Consider the following 15,974-nt stretch of genomic DNA (forward strand, 5'->3'; position numbering starts at 1 on the left):
CATTCTTACACAATCTTCATGAATTAACACTGGCCTTATTTTTGTTGGAAGAGTAAGGATGACAGTGCTGAGCTACCTAAGCCTCTTTATCCTTTTTAAAAATTACTGAATGCTCAGGACTCTAAAAGTCAAGCCCTAAAATACCAAAAATCCAAGGGAGCAACAGCCACTTTAAAGGTATAATCTTGGGAAGTGATATATATATTCTCTTCTTTTACCCCAAACCTGCCTGACCTACTCTTTAGAACCTTCCTTTAGAAGATGCAAGGAAGTCTCATTGTTTCATAGATATTTATCTGCCTCCAAATAGTATTTTTCAAATTGGCTCCCTTTTTTATTCCTAGCCACAGTTCAGAACCACTTTGGTTTCCTTTTAAAATTTACTCTACCCACAAATGACAAAGATGGACCACGGTGGAGCATGATACAAATGAACAAGCCGTAAGTCTAAAAGGCAATTCTTAAATTGAGTCTTAAAAAACCTTAAGCAAGAGTGGCGTCACTGAAAAATGTACTGCTTCCCCAGGTAACTACTTCAAAGGGCAAAGCTAGAACAAAGCTTACTGAGGTGAACATACTCTAATATATGTAAACATCAGTTTATAATACTAATAGAATGTCGCCTAGAGGTAGTTCTTATTTGAAAACAGTAACATACAAAAATGTTAAAATGGATTATAATTTCTAATTTGCAGTTACATTCTTTCACAGGCCATATGTTATAGTGGAAAAATTCCTGGCTTTTAAGCCAGACAACATAGGATCAAGCCTTAGCTAAGCAACTTTGGGAAATCACTTAGCCTTTTAAGTTTCAACTGTTTCTGAAAAGAAAATAAAAATGAAAACAAGAATACAAGTCCTTCCTATCCTACAAGGTTTTGTAACTCCTAAATGAGACAAATGTAAAAGCATACCATGTAAATGTAAATTATTAGCATATAATGGTAATAATTTGTATTAACTTTTATTTTTATAAGTAGATTACAACAGATTATACATTGAAACATGACATGTTACCTTAAATATGTAATAATAATCTCATTATTCAATCTATAATATTAACTCAAGGATCTTCAATAATGAGGACTGGCTAAGACAAAGATAACTAGTAAACATCATTTCAAAATAATTATAAATTTATGAGTTATTTATGGAATCAAATATTAAACAGATATCTGAGGATGAAGATTTAAAAAGATCTGATGAAAAATATTTAGGGACATGTATTCTAGAAATCACTTAAGAAAAATCCAGCTTCTTATGGGGTGCCTGGGTGGCTCAGTCATTAAGCGTCTGCCTTCAGCTCAGGTCATGATCCCAGGGTCCTGGGATCGAGCCCTGCATCGGGCTCCCTGCTCCGCGGGAAGCCTGCTTCTCCCTCTCCCACTCCCCCTGCTTGTGTTCCCTCTCTCGCTGTGTCTCTCTCTGTCAAATAAATAAATAAAATCTTTTAAAGGGGCGCCTGGGTGGCTCAGTTGGTTAAGCGACTGCCTTCGGCTCAGGTCATGATCCCGGAGTCCCGGGATCGAGTCCCACATCGGGCTCCCTGCTCGGTAAGGGAGCCTGCTTCTCCCTCTGACCCTCCCCCCTCTCATGTACTCTCTCTCTCTCTCATTCTCTCTCTCTCAAATAAATAAATAAATCTTTAAAAAAATAAATAAAAATAAAATCTTTTAAAAAAGAAGAAAAAGAAAAATCCAGCTTCTAATATTAATAGTTTCTTCATCTTTTTTTTTTTAAGATTTTATTTATTTATTTGACAGAGGGAGAGATCACAGGTAGGTAGACAGACAGGCAGGCAGAGGGAGAGAGAGAAGCAGACTCCCCGCTGAGCAGGGAGCCCAACGTGGGGCTCAATCCCCGGACCCTGGGATCATGACCTGAGCTGAAGGCAGATGCTTAACTGACTGAGCCACCCAGGCGCTCCAGTAGTTTCTTCATCAAATAAATAAAGAATATTTTCTCCTTTCAACTAATTTCTCCTAAAATGAGAAATTTTTAGAGATTAAAAGGAAGCAGGAAAGTTTACTTTTGTCCCCATGAATAAATAAGAAACAGAAGGTAGACACTAAATCAGGATTACAACTCAGTAGGGTATTTTAAGTTTCTAACATAACATCAATCTGCTGAAATTGTAAAATCACCAAAACAACTTGCATTTGGTTTTAAAAAACCAAAATAGTGATTAAATAATCCAAACAGCATCTAGCTATCTTCCTTGTTATTAACATAATTCTATATAAATATTTGCTCTCCATGAAAAATATCAAATATATACAGTTAAGTGTTTGTGGCTTGCAGGATAATGGCTGTTACCACAGATGTGCAAAGCACACATTTCTTTCCAAAATCTGTAGAACCAGGAAGAGCTTAAACTTTCCCAGTTACTTTATAAGTACCTGCTTTAACTAACTTTATTTATAACTAAACAGTTTACAGAATCAAAATGAATCCTATATTGATATAATCAACTGATGGTTGTGGTCTAAACCAGTAAAACCCTTTTGGAAAACAATTTATCAATGGGATATAAAAAATAAAATTATATATATATATACACACACACACATATATATATACCTTTTGACCCAATTATCCTTCAACAGAAATAAAACAATCATTAGGCATCAACCAAAACAATTAAAAACTAGAAATAAAAGAGGAATGAATGATTGGCAGAAAGTTCATTTCACATCAAAATGCTCAGTAAAACCACCAGAATATAAACAGGATTTGTTTACTATGAGTACTCATATGTAAAAAGATGCATGTGTGGAAAAATGTCAAAGTACTAGACAAATTTTTAGGTTTCTTCTCTTTTCAAACTTGTTAAAGTGTCTTATTCATAGGGTTTCTTGCCCTTGTTTATTCTATTAAAAGATAAAAATAAGCAGCTTTTATTACACACTCTGCACAGGAAAAATTGTTTCACTAATGACTCAAAACCGATACAGTCATAAAAATGAAAAATAGATTTTTTTTAAGATGTTATTTTTAAGTAATCTCTACACCCAACATGGGGCTCAAACTTACAACCCTAAGATCAAGAGTCACATGCTCTACCGACTGAGCCAACCAGGCACCCCATGAAAAGTAGATTCATTTTCCTTTTCAGAACTATCAAAAACAATAACTTACTTAGAAAGAATTCCTCGAAGTCAGTTTTCTCCACACAGCTAGTATACATGCGCAGGGCCGCAATCTTAATCTTCTAGACAAAAAAAAATAAAACCAAACTCAAGATATGACCAAGTATGTTCTAGTGCTATCAGATGTAGGTCACAACATCTTCAACTAGGAGGATAAGTCCAAACCTATCTCTAGGCAAATTTAATAGCTAAACCAACATAGATTATTTCTTTCTTAAAGCTAACCATTCACAAACTTCACATTTTATGATTTAGCATCAAAATGTCAAAAAGATTTTTCCAATATTTAAATGAAATCTCTCCTTTAATTCAAACTCACTTCATCAGTGAAGGCTCTAAACCACTGTTTGGCATCACTCACATTAACTCTTTATATTCTAAAACCCCTTACATCAAAAAATTACCCATTCTTCTGACCAAAATCAAACACACCAAAAAAACCCTCAATCTTTCAACCTTACCTCAGAAGCACTACTATCTATTCTGTAAGTCTTTTTTATACCTTGGGGAAAGAGTTATTTTTTTCTATATTTTCCCTAGTTTTATAGTTTGCTGATTAAGACTGTGCTTACAAATAAGGGTTTTTAATGAATGCAAAATATAGTAAAAGGATCAACATTTTACTATTCCCCAAAGCACTAAAGAATTCTCTTAGAATCTTGATCTGAGTGGTGGTTTTAATTTATTCACTGTATACTTAAGATCTGCATATTTTACTGTATGTATATTATGCCTCCATAAAAATAGATCTAAAAGTGAAAAATAAATTATTTTAAAAGTTAAACTGTAGGTCTGAAGACCAACTCAGTGCTAAAGTAAGGAAGTATTCCTAGGGACTTCCAAAATATTTCTTTAAGGATACAATTAAATAAATTAGCCCATCCACAGAGGCTTATAGAAGCTTATTTTTTCTTAAAATGATAGAAAATTACAAACTCAAATATGCAGACTAAAAAAAAAATGCAGAAACAAAATAAAATAGCAACCGAAGAAAAAACAATCTGGAACTTTAGTAAAATTTAGTAAAATTATGCTATTTTATGTTATTTAAGGCTCAAAGTCACCAAAAATATACCATATCCAATACTACATAATGCTCATTTCTCAATACACTCTAGGATCAAAACAGCAATGTCTCTTTTTTTTTTTTTTTTTTTAAAGATTTTATTTATTTATTTGAGAGAGAGAGAGAGAGAGAGAATGAGAGAGAGAACACGAGACGGGGGAGGGTCAGAGGGAGAAGCAGACTCCCTGGTGAGCAGGGAGCCCGATGTGGGGCTCGATCCTGGGACTCCAGGATCATGACCTGAGCCGAAGGCAGTCGCTTAACCAACTGAGCCACCCAGGCGCCCCAAAACAGCAATGTCTCTAACAGGCAGAAATACCCAGAATAAAGTTAAGAGATTATGTCTGTAATTGTAATCAAGATTTTTTTCTTTGCTAATTTGAGGTCTGTCATGTTTTCAAGTCTTTTAGAGTAAAGCTCATATAGGGGAAAACAGAATAAACATAACAACTGAAAAACAGATACATCTACATAGGAATAAATCAGCAATAGAAGCCAATTTAAACAAAACCTATGGTAAAGACACTAAAAAAGAACAGCAAATCAAACCTAAAAACAAGCAGAAAGAATGATATAATAAAGAACAGAGATCAATAAAATTGGAAACAGAAAAATAGCACAGAAAATCAAAGAAGCCAAAGCCGGTTCCTCAATAATATCAGTAAAATTGATAAAACATTAATAGAACTGATCAAGGAAAAAAGAAAAAACAGAGAAGATAAAAATTAGCAGTATCAAGAATCAGAGAGGGTATCACAACATATCCTAATGATATTCATAGAATAATAAGGGACTATTATGAACACCTTTAGGACAACAGATGTGATTATTAGAGAAAATGGAGAAATTCCTTGAAAAAACACAAACTACCAAAACTCCCTAGAATAAATAACATGAAGAGTCCTACATCTATTAAAGAAATGGAATTTGTGATAAAAAAAAAAAAATCTTGGGGGCGTCTGGGTGGCTCAGTTGGTTAAACAACTGCCTTCAGCTCAGGTCATGACCCCGAAGTCCTGGGATCGAGTCCCACATCAGGCTCCCAGCTCAGTGGGGAGCCTGCTTCTCCCTGTGACCCTCTCCCCTCTCATGCTGTTTCTCTCTCTCTTGCTCTCTAATAAATAAATGAACAAAATCTTTGAAAAAAAAAAAAATCTTCTCCAAAGAAAACTCCACGCTCAATGGCATCACTCAACATCACTCAATGTTTCTCCCAAACACCTAAAGAAATTATACTAAATCTACATAAACTCTTTCAGAAAACAAGAGGGAAGACTATTTCCTAGCTCTTTCTATAAGGCCAATATTACCCTGATATCAAAAACAAAGTCACTAGAAGAAAATAAAACTATAGAACCACAGCCTCCATGAATATAGATGCAAAAATCCTTAACAAAATACTGACAAATCAAATCCAGCAATATTTTTTTTAAAGATTTTACTTATTTATTTGACAGAGACAGAGATAGAGCAGGAACACAAGCAGCGGGAGTGGGAGTGGGAGAGGGAGAAGCACCCCCCCCCCCCCCCCGCCGCTAAGGGAGCCCGATGTGGGACTCGATCCCGAGCCGAAGGCAGATGCTTAACAACTGAGCCACCCAGGTGCCCTCCAGCAATATTTTAAAAGGACAATAAATCACAACCAACTGGGATTTATCCCTGGAATGCAAAGCTGATTCAACATTAACAAATCAATTGGTGTAATTCACCATATCAGCAGGCTAAAAAAGACGCCTGCTGTTAACTTTGTTAACATCTACAGCTCTAGGAAGTACTTGACACAGAACACATTTTGGTAAGTACTGGTCTGTATCATCATCAAACTAATGATATCCTCATATTGTTATCCGAATGCTTTGGCTTTGACCAGCCTATTTCTATGCTTGAGACAGGGAGTTTAGGACATCTATTAGCTCTTCACTTCAGTCAACAAATAGTTTATTGAGTACCTAACTCAAGTACCTGATGTGGATCTGGATGTTGTGAATAGAGCAGTAAACAAAGAAGTCAAAAACTCCTGCTTTCATGAAGCCTACCACCTACCTCAACTATAGACACATTGATAATTTTTTTTTTTGCCTGTAACATAGGAGAAGACACTCAACTTTATCAGTAACCAGAGGAATGCAAATTAAATCAAAATACCATTTCACACCATCTAATTGGTAAACATTAAACAGTTTGACAGTATCAAGTGTTGATACTGAACCTTTAAACCCTAGCTGATGGACATAATAAATTGATAAAACTGATGATTATAATTTAATGCAGTTAATACACTAGTACCCAGTAATTCCATCTCTCTCTCAAGAAACTCCTGCACAATTTAAAAGGTACTGTCATTATGAAAAGGCTAAAACAGCTTTCTTTGGTAGAGGAATAGATAAGCTGTAGTTTAATTATACAATGTGAAGCTATTAAGCAGTGGAAATGAAAAAACTCAGATCTCCACTCAAAAACATAATGTTGACTAATAAAAACAGGTTGAAAAGTGAGATACCACTTACATAGTTTTTATGAATACAATACATAATAGTATATATGTTGTTTATGGATAGTATATGAGTGGTAAAAGAACAAAAATGTACAAGGGGATGACAAAAATCAACTTTAGAACGTAATTATCTCGGTGGAGAAAGAAAGAAAAGAAAGGAGAAATGGGCTGGTTTATTTTCTGTAAAAGTTTATCTTGGAAAAAATAAAACCAAAGCAAATATGGCAAAAATTAGTATCTGTCAAATATGGGTAGTGGTATATAAATGTCAACACATTTACAATTTTAAGTAAAATTCCTAATGGCTTGTTTCTTTATTTTTTTCTCTAACTCCACAGTTTCCTTCAGATTCTCACATAGAGAGTTCTCTAGGTTGATAATTAATCATTCTGCCTGAGAAAGGCAGATTTGCCACCAAGACCCAAATCTTCCCTTAAGAAGGTTTTCCCCCACAACATGTTCATGAAGAAAGCCTTCATTACAAATAATGAAGACTTCACCAGACTGGCCAGGGTATTTATACACTGCTCATAATGTGGCAATCAGGAGCATTTTATAGTTCCTCACTTTTCCTGCAGTGAAGCCAAGCCTTTATACTTGGGTGAGCCATTTTCCTGGACAAATGTCTAAAGCAAGTCCCCTAAGACCATCACAGAGGGACTGGAAATAACAACTTGGGGAAAGAATTTCTTCCAAGATTCATGCATTAATATAAGCTAAAGAGGTAGGTGGACTAAATTCCACCCAGTCAATACAAATCGTTCTGGCTCTCAGAAGACTTCATGTTTATTTCATTCTAATTCTGGAAGACTTCATCAGTGTCCCTGATGAAAACACAAGCACCTCAGACAGCTTTAAGAAATGAAAATCAGCTCTCCCACTGACTGATGCATCTTGTGCCATCTTACAAGATGAAAAATGAATGCAATAAAAGGTTTGCCCTAACAGCTGTGTGGAAGTTGGAGGGGCTTTGAAGTCATTTGAACCTTCTATTCTGTACTGGAATTCCTTCTACAGCATTCTTGATTCATAGTCAACCATCTGGGCCACTGTTCAAACAAGTCCAATGACCTTGGGAGGTTACCTATCCCCCTGAAGGACAGTTCTTGTTAGATTTTTGTTTTATGAATGTAAATCTGCTTCATGTAACATTCACGAAACATCCACTGCCCAGTGGAATACTTTAGTTAGATTAAGTCTCTTTATTTTTTATTTATTTATTTTTTTAAATACCTGAGAAGAATACTCATGTCCTCTCTTTTCCAGGGTAAGCATCCCTATTTCCTTCAACCACTCTTCATCCAACACAGTTCCTGAAGCCTTCACAAGGCTCACTACCCACTTTTTTTTTTAAGATTTTATTTATTTATTTGACAGAGAGAGAGAGTGACAGAGACAGTGAGAGAGAGCACAAGCGGGAAGGAGCGGGATAAGCAGGCTCCCGCCAAGCAGGAAGTCTGACATGGGGCTCGATCCCAGGACCCTGGAATCATGACCTGAGCCGAAGGCAGACGCTTAACTGACTGAGCCGCCCAGGCGCCCCATCACTGCCCACTTCTGAATGCATTCCAGTTTGACAGTATCCTTCAGAACAGAAATAATTTTTGGGCTTTATGCTAATCTGGAAACTGCCTATTCTATGACATGTGACTGAACCTGGGAAATGTTGTCCTTGTCTTAACTGATATTGCTACATAAAGATAATGGAAAAGAATGATTTCAGGACAAACAAGTAAGAAAAAGCTACATTTAAATTCCTAAATATGAATCTAGAAGAAAAATGAAACTACATATGAAAATGCTACAGAAAAAAAATGGAGGAAACATGGTTGATACTGCTGATGTCAAACAGATATTTTACTCCCTAATGAAAGACATGTGAAAACACAAAACTCAAAGATCTTTCCAGTGCAATCCAATCCAAGTGTCTAGTCAAAGATAACTAAGTCAACACTTACTGAAAAAGGCTTGCAATCTTTCTATCTATTTATTTGAAAGAGAGAGAGAGCAGCAGAGGGAGAGACAGACTCCCCGCTGAGCAGGGAGCCCAATGTGGGACTCAATCCCAGGACCCTGAGACCATGACCCGAGCTGAAGGCAGAAGCTTAACCGACTGAGCCACCCAGGCACCCAGGGCTTGTAATCTTTCAAAATGGGAAGTTATACCTATGTTTTCCCACCCAAATTATACTAGAATGTCATACTTTGACGTTTTGATATCACAAATTAAAAAATGAAGGTTACAGAAAGTAGACACTGCCACATCATAAAGCCTTTTAAAATGAAAATATTAGGTGAGGTCACAAAGGAACCAAGAAAAATCAAAGGCTAACTTAAACTACAACAGTGAAGAAATTTTCCTGATGATTTAGTAATCCTCCAAATGGTAGCCAACTTTCCCTCTGGAATCATAAAAAAACAGACTAGACAAAGCAATGGTAGCAACCAAGCAGAACTCAACCATCAAGAAATGAATAAAACAGTACATTTTTCCCTTTTTTTTCTTTCTGCTCTCACTTCCCTTTTCTTTTAATTAATTTCTAATTTTCAAACAAAACACATATTTTAAGTTTTTGAATCCAAATGCCATAATCACAAATCTTTTTTCATAAAAGATTCTTGTTAAACACATTACCAAATATACCAATGATTATCATGCTTGCTTTGGCAGCACATATACCAATGATTATCATTTGACAAAATATTAAGATGTAAAAAAGATAACTTTAATGAATATAACTAATATTTCGCTGATGATTAAGAAGGCACTTCATAATCTTAGGGTCTCAAGAACATCATTATTACCTAGTATATATATGTGTTATCTTCTATACTTTTCAAAGCCCCTTAAAAACAAAATGTTTGTGGAATCACCATTTGCTTTCCAGAATTTATGTAAAAGAGAGATTATAGGGAAAAGCCTATACTTGCTGCAGTGAGAATCTTAGGAAGAGAACCAGACCTTGCAAGGAGAAACTACAAGTCTGTAATAAAACTGAAATTCTAATTTGAATCCATCCTGTTAAAATGGTATAACTGGCATTATTTGATCATTTGGGGCAAAGCTATGATGTTTTCTAGAAAAGCCCTCCCTACTGCTTTGTGTTGACTTGCTTTGATTAACATATAACTTACGACTGATTAGACTTATCCAACATTCTAGCAACCTTGAGAAGTATTAAAAGGCACTTCTGCTATAAAGTTAGAGAGAAATGCTAGCACCAGGAGATAACTGGGCTAATATTTTATTACTTTAATTGGTTAGAGGCACTGTTATAAAAACCCAGGGGCGGGCGCCTAGGTGGCTCAGTTGGTTAAGCGACTGCCTTCGGCTCAGGTCATGATCCTGGAGTCCTGGGATCGAGTCCCACATCGGACTCCCTGCTCAGCGGGGAGTCTGCTTCTCCCTCTGACCCTGCTCTCTCTCTCTCTCTCAAGTAAATAAATAAAATCTTTAAAAATAAATAAATAAATAAAAATAAAAATAAAAATAAAAACCCAGGGGCAAATATGCACCTGATGCAGAGAAGACATTCATGAATTTATAGCAAATAATGTGCTAGGCCAAGACTTGACTAGGAATGACACAGCTAGCAAATATCCCTCCATAATAAGAATTATAATAAATTACAGAATTAATTAATTTAAAAGTGCTTATTAGTAAAATTTTAACAAAAGTCACCATAATGACCTAGTGAAAAAAAATCATTTATGAATATGGATTCATCAAAGAGTAATATTTCTTAAGAATGCTACCCATCCAAACATTTGGCCCATCTACTTCCTTATAACTCATTTGTATGGCATATCATGTAGCAAGAGCCTGGAAAGCCCAGTCTTATTGGCTTGACTTGTCCTGAGATACTTCTAAGGAATCAGGTTAAGGGAACAAAGTATTCCAGATCCACATATTACATAGATCTGACTCGGAATGGGGGATGGGGGGAGGGACAACACATTTCAATGCTCTCAAAATAATGTATGAATTTCACAGAAACAAAGCAGAAGCTTTACAAAAAACCTATTAAGGAGCAGAAGACCCAAAGCCCAAAAAGAAAATAAGAAGAATTTAAAAAGATTTTACCCATTTACTGTATTTCAAAGGTCCTGTAAATCCCATGGCTTCTATTATCTTCGTGAAGGCACCAACCTTCTCCTCAACAGGCTGTGGGGAATCCTTGGTAGTAGAAAGCTATTTCATCAAAAAGAAGGGGACAAAATTAGTTGCAAGATAATTTTTTAAAAAGATTTATTTGGGGTGCCTGGGTGGCTCAGTCAGTTAAGCGTCTGCCTTCGGCTCAGGTCATGATCTCAGGGTCCTGGGATTGTGTCCTGCATTGGGCTCCCTGCTCCACGGAGAGCCTGCTTCTCCCTCTCCCTCTGCCTGCTTCTCCCTCTGCTTCTTTTTCTATCAAATAAATATATAAATAAAATCTTTAAAAAAAATAAAAAATAAAAAGATTTATTTATTTGGGGGGCAGAGGGAGAAAAAGTCTTTTTTTTTTGGAAAGAAAGAGCATGAGCAGGGGGAGGGGCAGAGGGAGAGGGAGAAGCAGACTCCCTATTGAGCAGGGAGTCCCACAAGGGGCTCAATCCCAGAACCCTGTAATTATGACCTGAGCTGAAGACAGACGCTTAACCAATTGAGCCACCCAGGTGCCCCCAGAGAGAAAGTCTTAAGCAGACTCCTCGCTGAGTGTGGAGCCTGACGTGGGGCTCTATCTCACCACCCTGAGGATCACTACCTGAGCCAAAACCAAGAGCTGGATGCTTAACCAACTGCGCCACCAAAGCACCCCGCAAAAGAATTTTTTAAAAAAGAATGCTTTTGTTTCTTATTAGATCTAAGGGTATTTTTTATTGCTTAGATTTTTTTTTTCACCTAGAATTTCTAATTCTCATTTTTCTGGGCATCTTATCACTCAGTGCAAATACATCTGGAACTCTAATAGGTATCCTTCAAATTTTAGAGCCACCTCATATGCCTATGAACCCATGTTGAGGAAATGACAGATCTGAGCTATGAGAATAAAAGTTCTATGGAAAAGAGTACTTTTAAAAGGAAATCTTGACCCGCATCTCTCAAAGAAGAATTCTGAGAAGAAGAATGCTCTATGTTTTTAACATAACAGGAAAAAGAAAGAAAACTCCTGTCTGAAAGCAGTCAAAGGTCATTCAAAATCATAATCAACCAAAGCAAGCACTGAATAAATGTTCCTAAACTTGTATTTTTTATTATAACACATTTATTTATGACTATCGAAGATATGAATCTTGCAGTTTGCAAATAAACTCCAAGAAAAACCTATTCTAACGCTAAGCCTCTCCAAATGAAGGGAGGCTATATAATCAATAAGAAATTCTCCAAAAGTTAATTAAACACATTATGTTTTAACATATAAAAATCTTTACATTACTTTTAACATATAAAAAATCCGTAACAACTTTCTTCTCTAAAGTGCTTTCCAAGCAAGGCAGTACAACAGAAGAAATACAGGACACAGGATCAAAAGCTTTAGGTTCAAATATTCAGTTGGTCTATCACTTATCCTTGTGACCTCGGGCAAGTCACTTCACTTCTATGAGTCTCACCTTCTGCATTCAATAAAATTCCTTCCTTCATCCAGCTAACAATTTTGCTGAGGTTCAAATAAGAACACCTGTGTGAAAGCAGTCTATAAATGTAGAGAACACTAATAATTCTCACCTTATTTGTGGTGTGATACTTCCTACTCCACTGAACATCTATCCCAGGAATCTGTTCTGATCCACCACATTCTAGGGACTGGCTCATCTGAGGCCACTGGGGGATTAAAAAAAAACAGATGTAAGCAACAGAGAGCATTACTCTGAGTAGAGCTGCTTCAAAGTAAAGACTATAGAATCTTTCCAGCTTTGCTTAACCTAGTTCCTGGTGATCTGATCACTAAAAGAATCCAAGATGGGCACCTAAAATTGTGCCTGGTATGCAGTAGGTACTCAATAAACATCTGCTGGATACCTGAATAAATAAAAGGATTCGGTCCTGGAAACCTGGAACTAAATAAATCTGAGTCAACTCTAGGAACTAGAGTTGCAATAAAGACCTACCTAAACATTGGCAGCAGTGTGGTATAAGGGAGGAAAAAAAAGACTCTTAACAATCAATTTTAAGTTTAAAGCCTGCTTCTGCCACATATAAGCTGGGTGGCCATGAGCAACTTACTGAACCTCAGTTGTAGGGAGGACTGAAGAAGATAACACATGTAAAGTACCTTTCAACAAAATACTTAATAAATAGGAGCTTCCATCCTTACCATAATCACCATCATTGTTGGTCAGATCAGAATTGCCTTCCTTTTATGTTCCCATTGCACTTGAATGTACTTTGGTAATAAAACAGCCATTATTTACAATTTTCATGTGCCAGGTACTATGCTAAGTGCCTTACATATATTGCCTTCTTTAATACTCACAATAACACTATTAGGTTGGTATTAAAATCAAGACCAATAAACATAGTTTTGAAAATAAATTCCCAAGGGAAAAAAATTCATGTAAGAGAGCCTCACTGTAGCATTATTCACAAGAGTGAAAACTGGGCGGGGGGGGGTCCAATAAGATGGTTAATTAAATTACAGTAAAGTCATTCAATGGAAAATCATGTAGTCATTGAGATTTTTTTAATACACTTTCTTTTTTAAACCCATTTTATGTTCACAGCAATGCGGAGCAGGAAGTACAGAGAACTCCCATAAACCCCTTCTTCATACACTCACATCCTCCACTATCAGCATTCCCCAGCAGAACAAGACACTTCTTACAACAGATGAACCTACCCTGACACATCATTATCACCCAAAGTCCACAATTTACATTAAAGCTCATTATTGCTGGCAACATGAAAACACTTAAATGTATAAAATTATAGGTAAAAGCATGAATGCATATGGGCATCTCTAGAAACATACAGAAATTAAAGAGTTATTTTGTAAGGTAGTAAAATTATGGATGAATTTAGGAATAGTTTCCAAATTCTCAGTAATGTTCTTTACTAAAAAGGGGTGAGGGAGCAGAAGGAGGATTACCCCTTCAATTCTGGTTTATTCCAAGAAGAGAGGGAAAACATGAAATGAAAATGATTTTTTTCTTTAATCCTAATGAGGGAAAAACAGAATTTCTAATTGAGAGTTACCATTTACTTTTCTTTCCAAATAAGGATATTAAAAAATTAGTTAGGATTTTCCTTGTTAGTCCCAAGGACACTTACACTTTAATTCATAGGTATTAAGGAGGCTTTGTAAAACAGACTAAACACAGAACACCTCCCATTACATTACATACATCAATATAATGGTTTATCTAGAACAAAAAGCACTCAAACAGGTTCAAAGAACAACCAACAACAATTTCAACTATCTGGGCTTTGGCGCAAATTCTCTTTTACTAGATTACATGATCCTTCTCTTCTCCCATAGCTCCAGGAGTAACCAATGGATTCCTGTGTGATTGTCTCACCAACTGCTATATTTCTGTCCTACCATTATTCATGAGTTAACATTAACACTATTTGAAATACTGAAGTAACTAGGTATCTAGTACCAAGAACACCACCTAGTTTCCCCATACCTACACATATCTATAAATAGACACGTTTACTATTTGTTGTTCTTGCCCCGCAAAAAGATTCCCTTGACCTTTAAAGGCATCAATTTTTCCTTTCTTTAAAATGAAAAGATACCAATAAACAACTTTTTGTAAAAGAAAAAAAATACCCTGAAATACTAAAATGTCACTTTTTCAAAGAGGCCTTCTCTGACCATTTTATCTAAAACAGTTTCTTATCTCTATCACAGCAGTAGCCTGTTCATTTCATTCATAGTACTCATTATAATGTACAATTATTATATATATATGAAACTTGCTTATTTTCTATCACCACTACCAAAAAGAACCATGAAGGTAGAAACCAGGCATATTACCAGAATCAAATACAGTGTGTTAGATATGGGAAACACTCAAATATTTGTTGAATGAACAAACCCAACCACTTATATCATTATTTCTTATTATTTCCTTCTGTCTTTAATTACATATACGCCATGTATACATTCATTCACCCAAACTTTATTAAACGCCCACAACATGCAAGTCTTTGTGTGAGGTTTTAGGATACAAGCAATTCCTATCCTCAAGCAGCTCATAGTCTTAAGGAGAACAGAAAGAAGACTCACTACACAAGAAACAGAACTAAATATCACATTTTAAAATGGTTAAAGGGGCACCTGGGTGGCTTAGTCAGTTAAACATCCAACTCTTGATCAGCTCACGTCATGATCTCAGGGTCATGGGATCAAGCCCCACATCGGGGCTCGGCATTCAGTGGGAGTCTGCTGGAGATTCTCTCTCTCCCTCTCCCTCTGCCCCTCCCCTTATTTATGCTCTTTCTCTCTCTCTCTCGCTCATAAATAAATCTTAAAAAAATAAAAATAAATAAAATGGTTAAAGATCATGTACCCCCTCCAACACACACACATACACAGAAGTGTTAGCGAAGAGGCAGAGCAACCAGAACTCTCATACATTGCTGGTGGGAGTGTAAAATGGCACAATCACTTCAGAAAATTACTTGGCAGTATCTACATAAGCTGAGTATCACATTCTATAAAACTCAGCAATTCCACTTCTAAGTATATACACCAACAGAAGAGTGTACATATGTTTACCAAAAACCGTGTATAAGAATGTTCATAGCAAAAAAAAAAAAAAGAATGTTCATAGCAGCACTATTATTAACAGCTCAAATTGGAAACAATACAAATCCCATCAATAGATATGTAAACGAGTCATGGTATATTTATGTAATAAAATGCTATACAACAATAAGAATGAATAAACTATTACTACACAGAGCAATACTGATGAAGCAGACATACTGTACATAGAGTACCTACTATATGTTTAAAAGGCAAAACTATTTTAGGATATTCAAAGTGAAGACTGCGATTAACCTTGGCTATGGGTAATGACTGGGGGCTCAAGGAGCTTCCTGGGTTCTATTTCTTGATCTGGGTGCTGGTTAGTTCACTTTGTAATGATTCATTGACCTGTACACTTATGATTTATGCCTTATCTATATTTTTATTATGCTTCAATAAAATGTACAAAAATGCTTAAAGGTGTGTAATAAACAAATACAGAAATTTGGAGGGGAAAAGTCATCCAAAAAGACTTCACAAAGAAGCCTTAAGAAGTGGGCAGAATAGAGAAGGGGAGAAGTCAAAGT

General features: G+C 36.0%; 1 protein-coding gene across 5 annotated transcripts in view; it reads right to left on the bottom strand.

Annotated features, from left to right (window-relative positions):
- Nucleotides 1-15,974, bottom strand: part of LOC113937905 (ubiquinol-cytochrome-c reductase complex assembly factor 1) — a 95,521-nt gene that overhangs the window by 59,210 nt on the left and 20,337 nt on the right. For 4 of the 5 annotated variants that reach the window (XM_027622838.2, XM_027622837.2, XM_027622841.2 and 1 more), the window contains 3 exons: nt 12,417-12,512; nt 10,794-10,901; nt 3,139-3,211 (listed from right to left, as the gene is read on the bottom strand). In XM_027622838.2, the coding sequence (XP_027478639.1) occupies nt 3,139-3,211; nt 10,794-10,901; nt 12,417-12,512 (277 nt within the window). The remainder of the gene's footprint in view (nt 1-3,138; nt 3,212-10,793; nt 10,902-12,416; nt 12,513-15,974) is intronic. The other variant, XM_027622839.2, reaches the window with a different exon arrangement.

The sequence above is a fragment of the Zalophus californianus genome, chromosome 8 (genome assembly GCF_009762305.2).
Source record: "Zalophus californianus isolate mZalCal1 chromosome 8, mZalCal1.pri.v2, whole genome shotgun sequence".
Lineage (NCBI taxonomy): Eukaryota > Metazoa > Chordata > Mammalia > Carnivora > Otariidae > Zalophus > Zalophus californianus.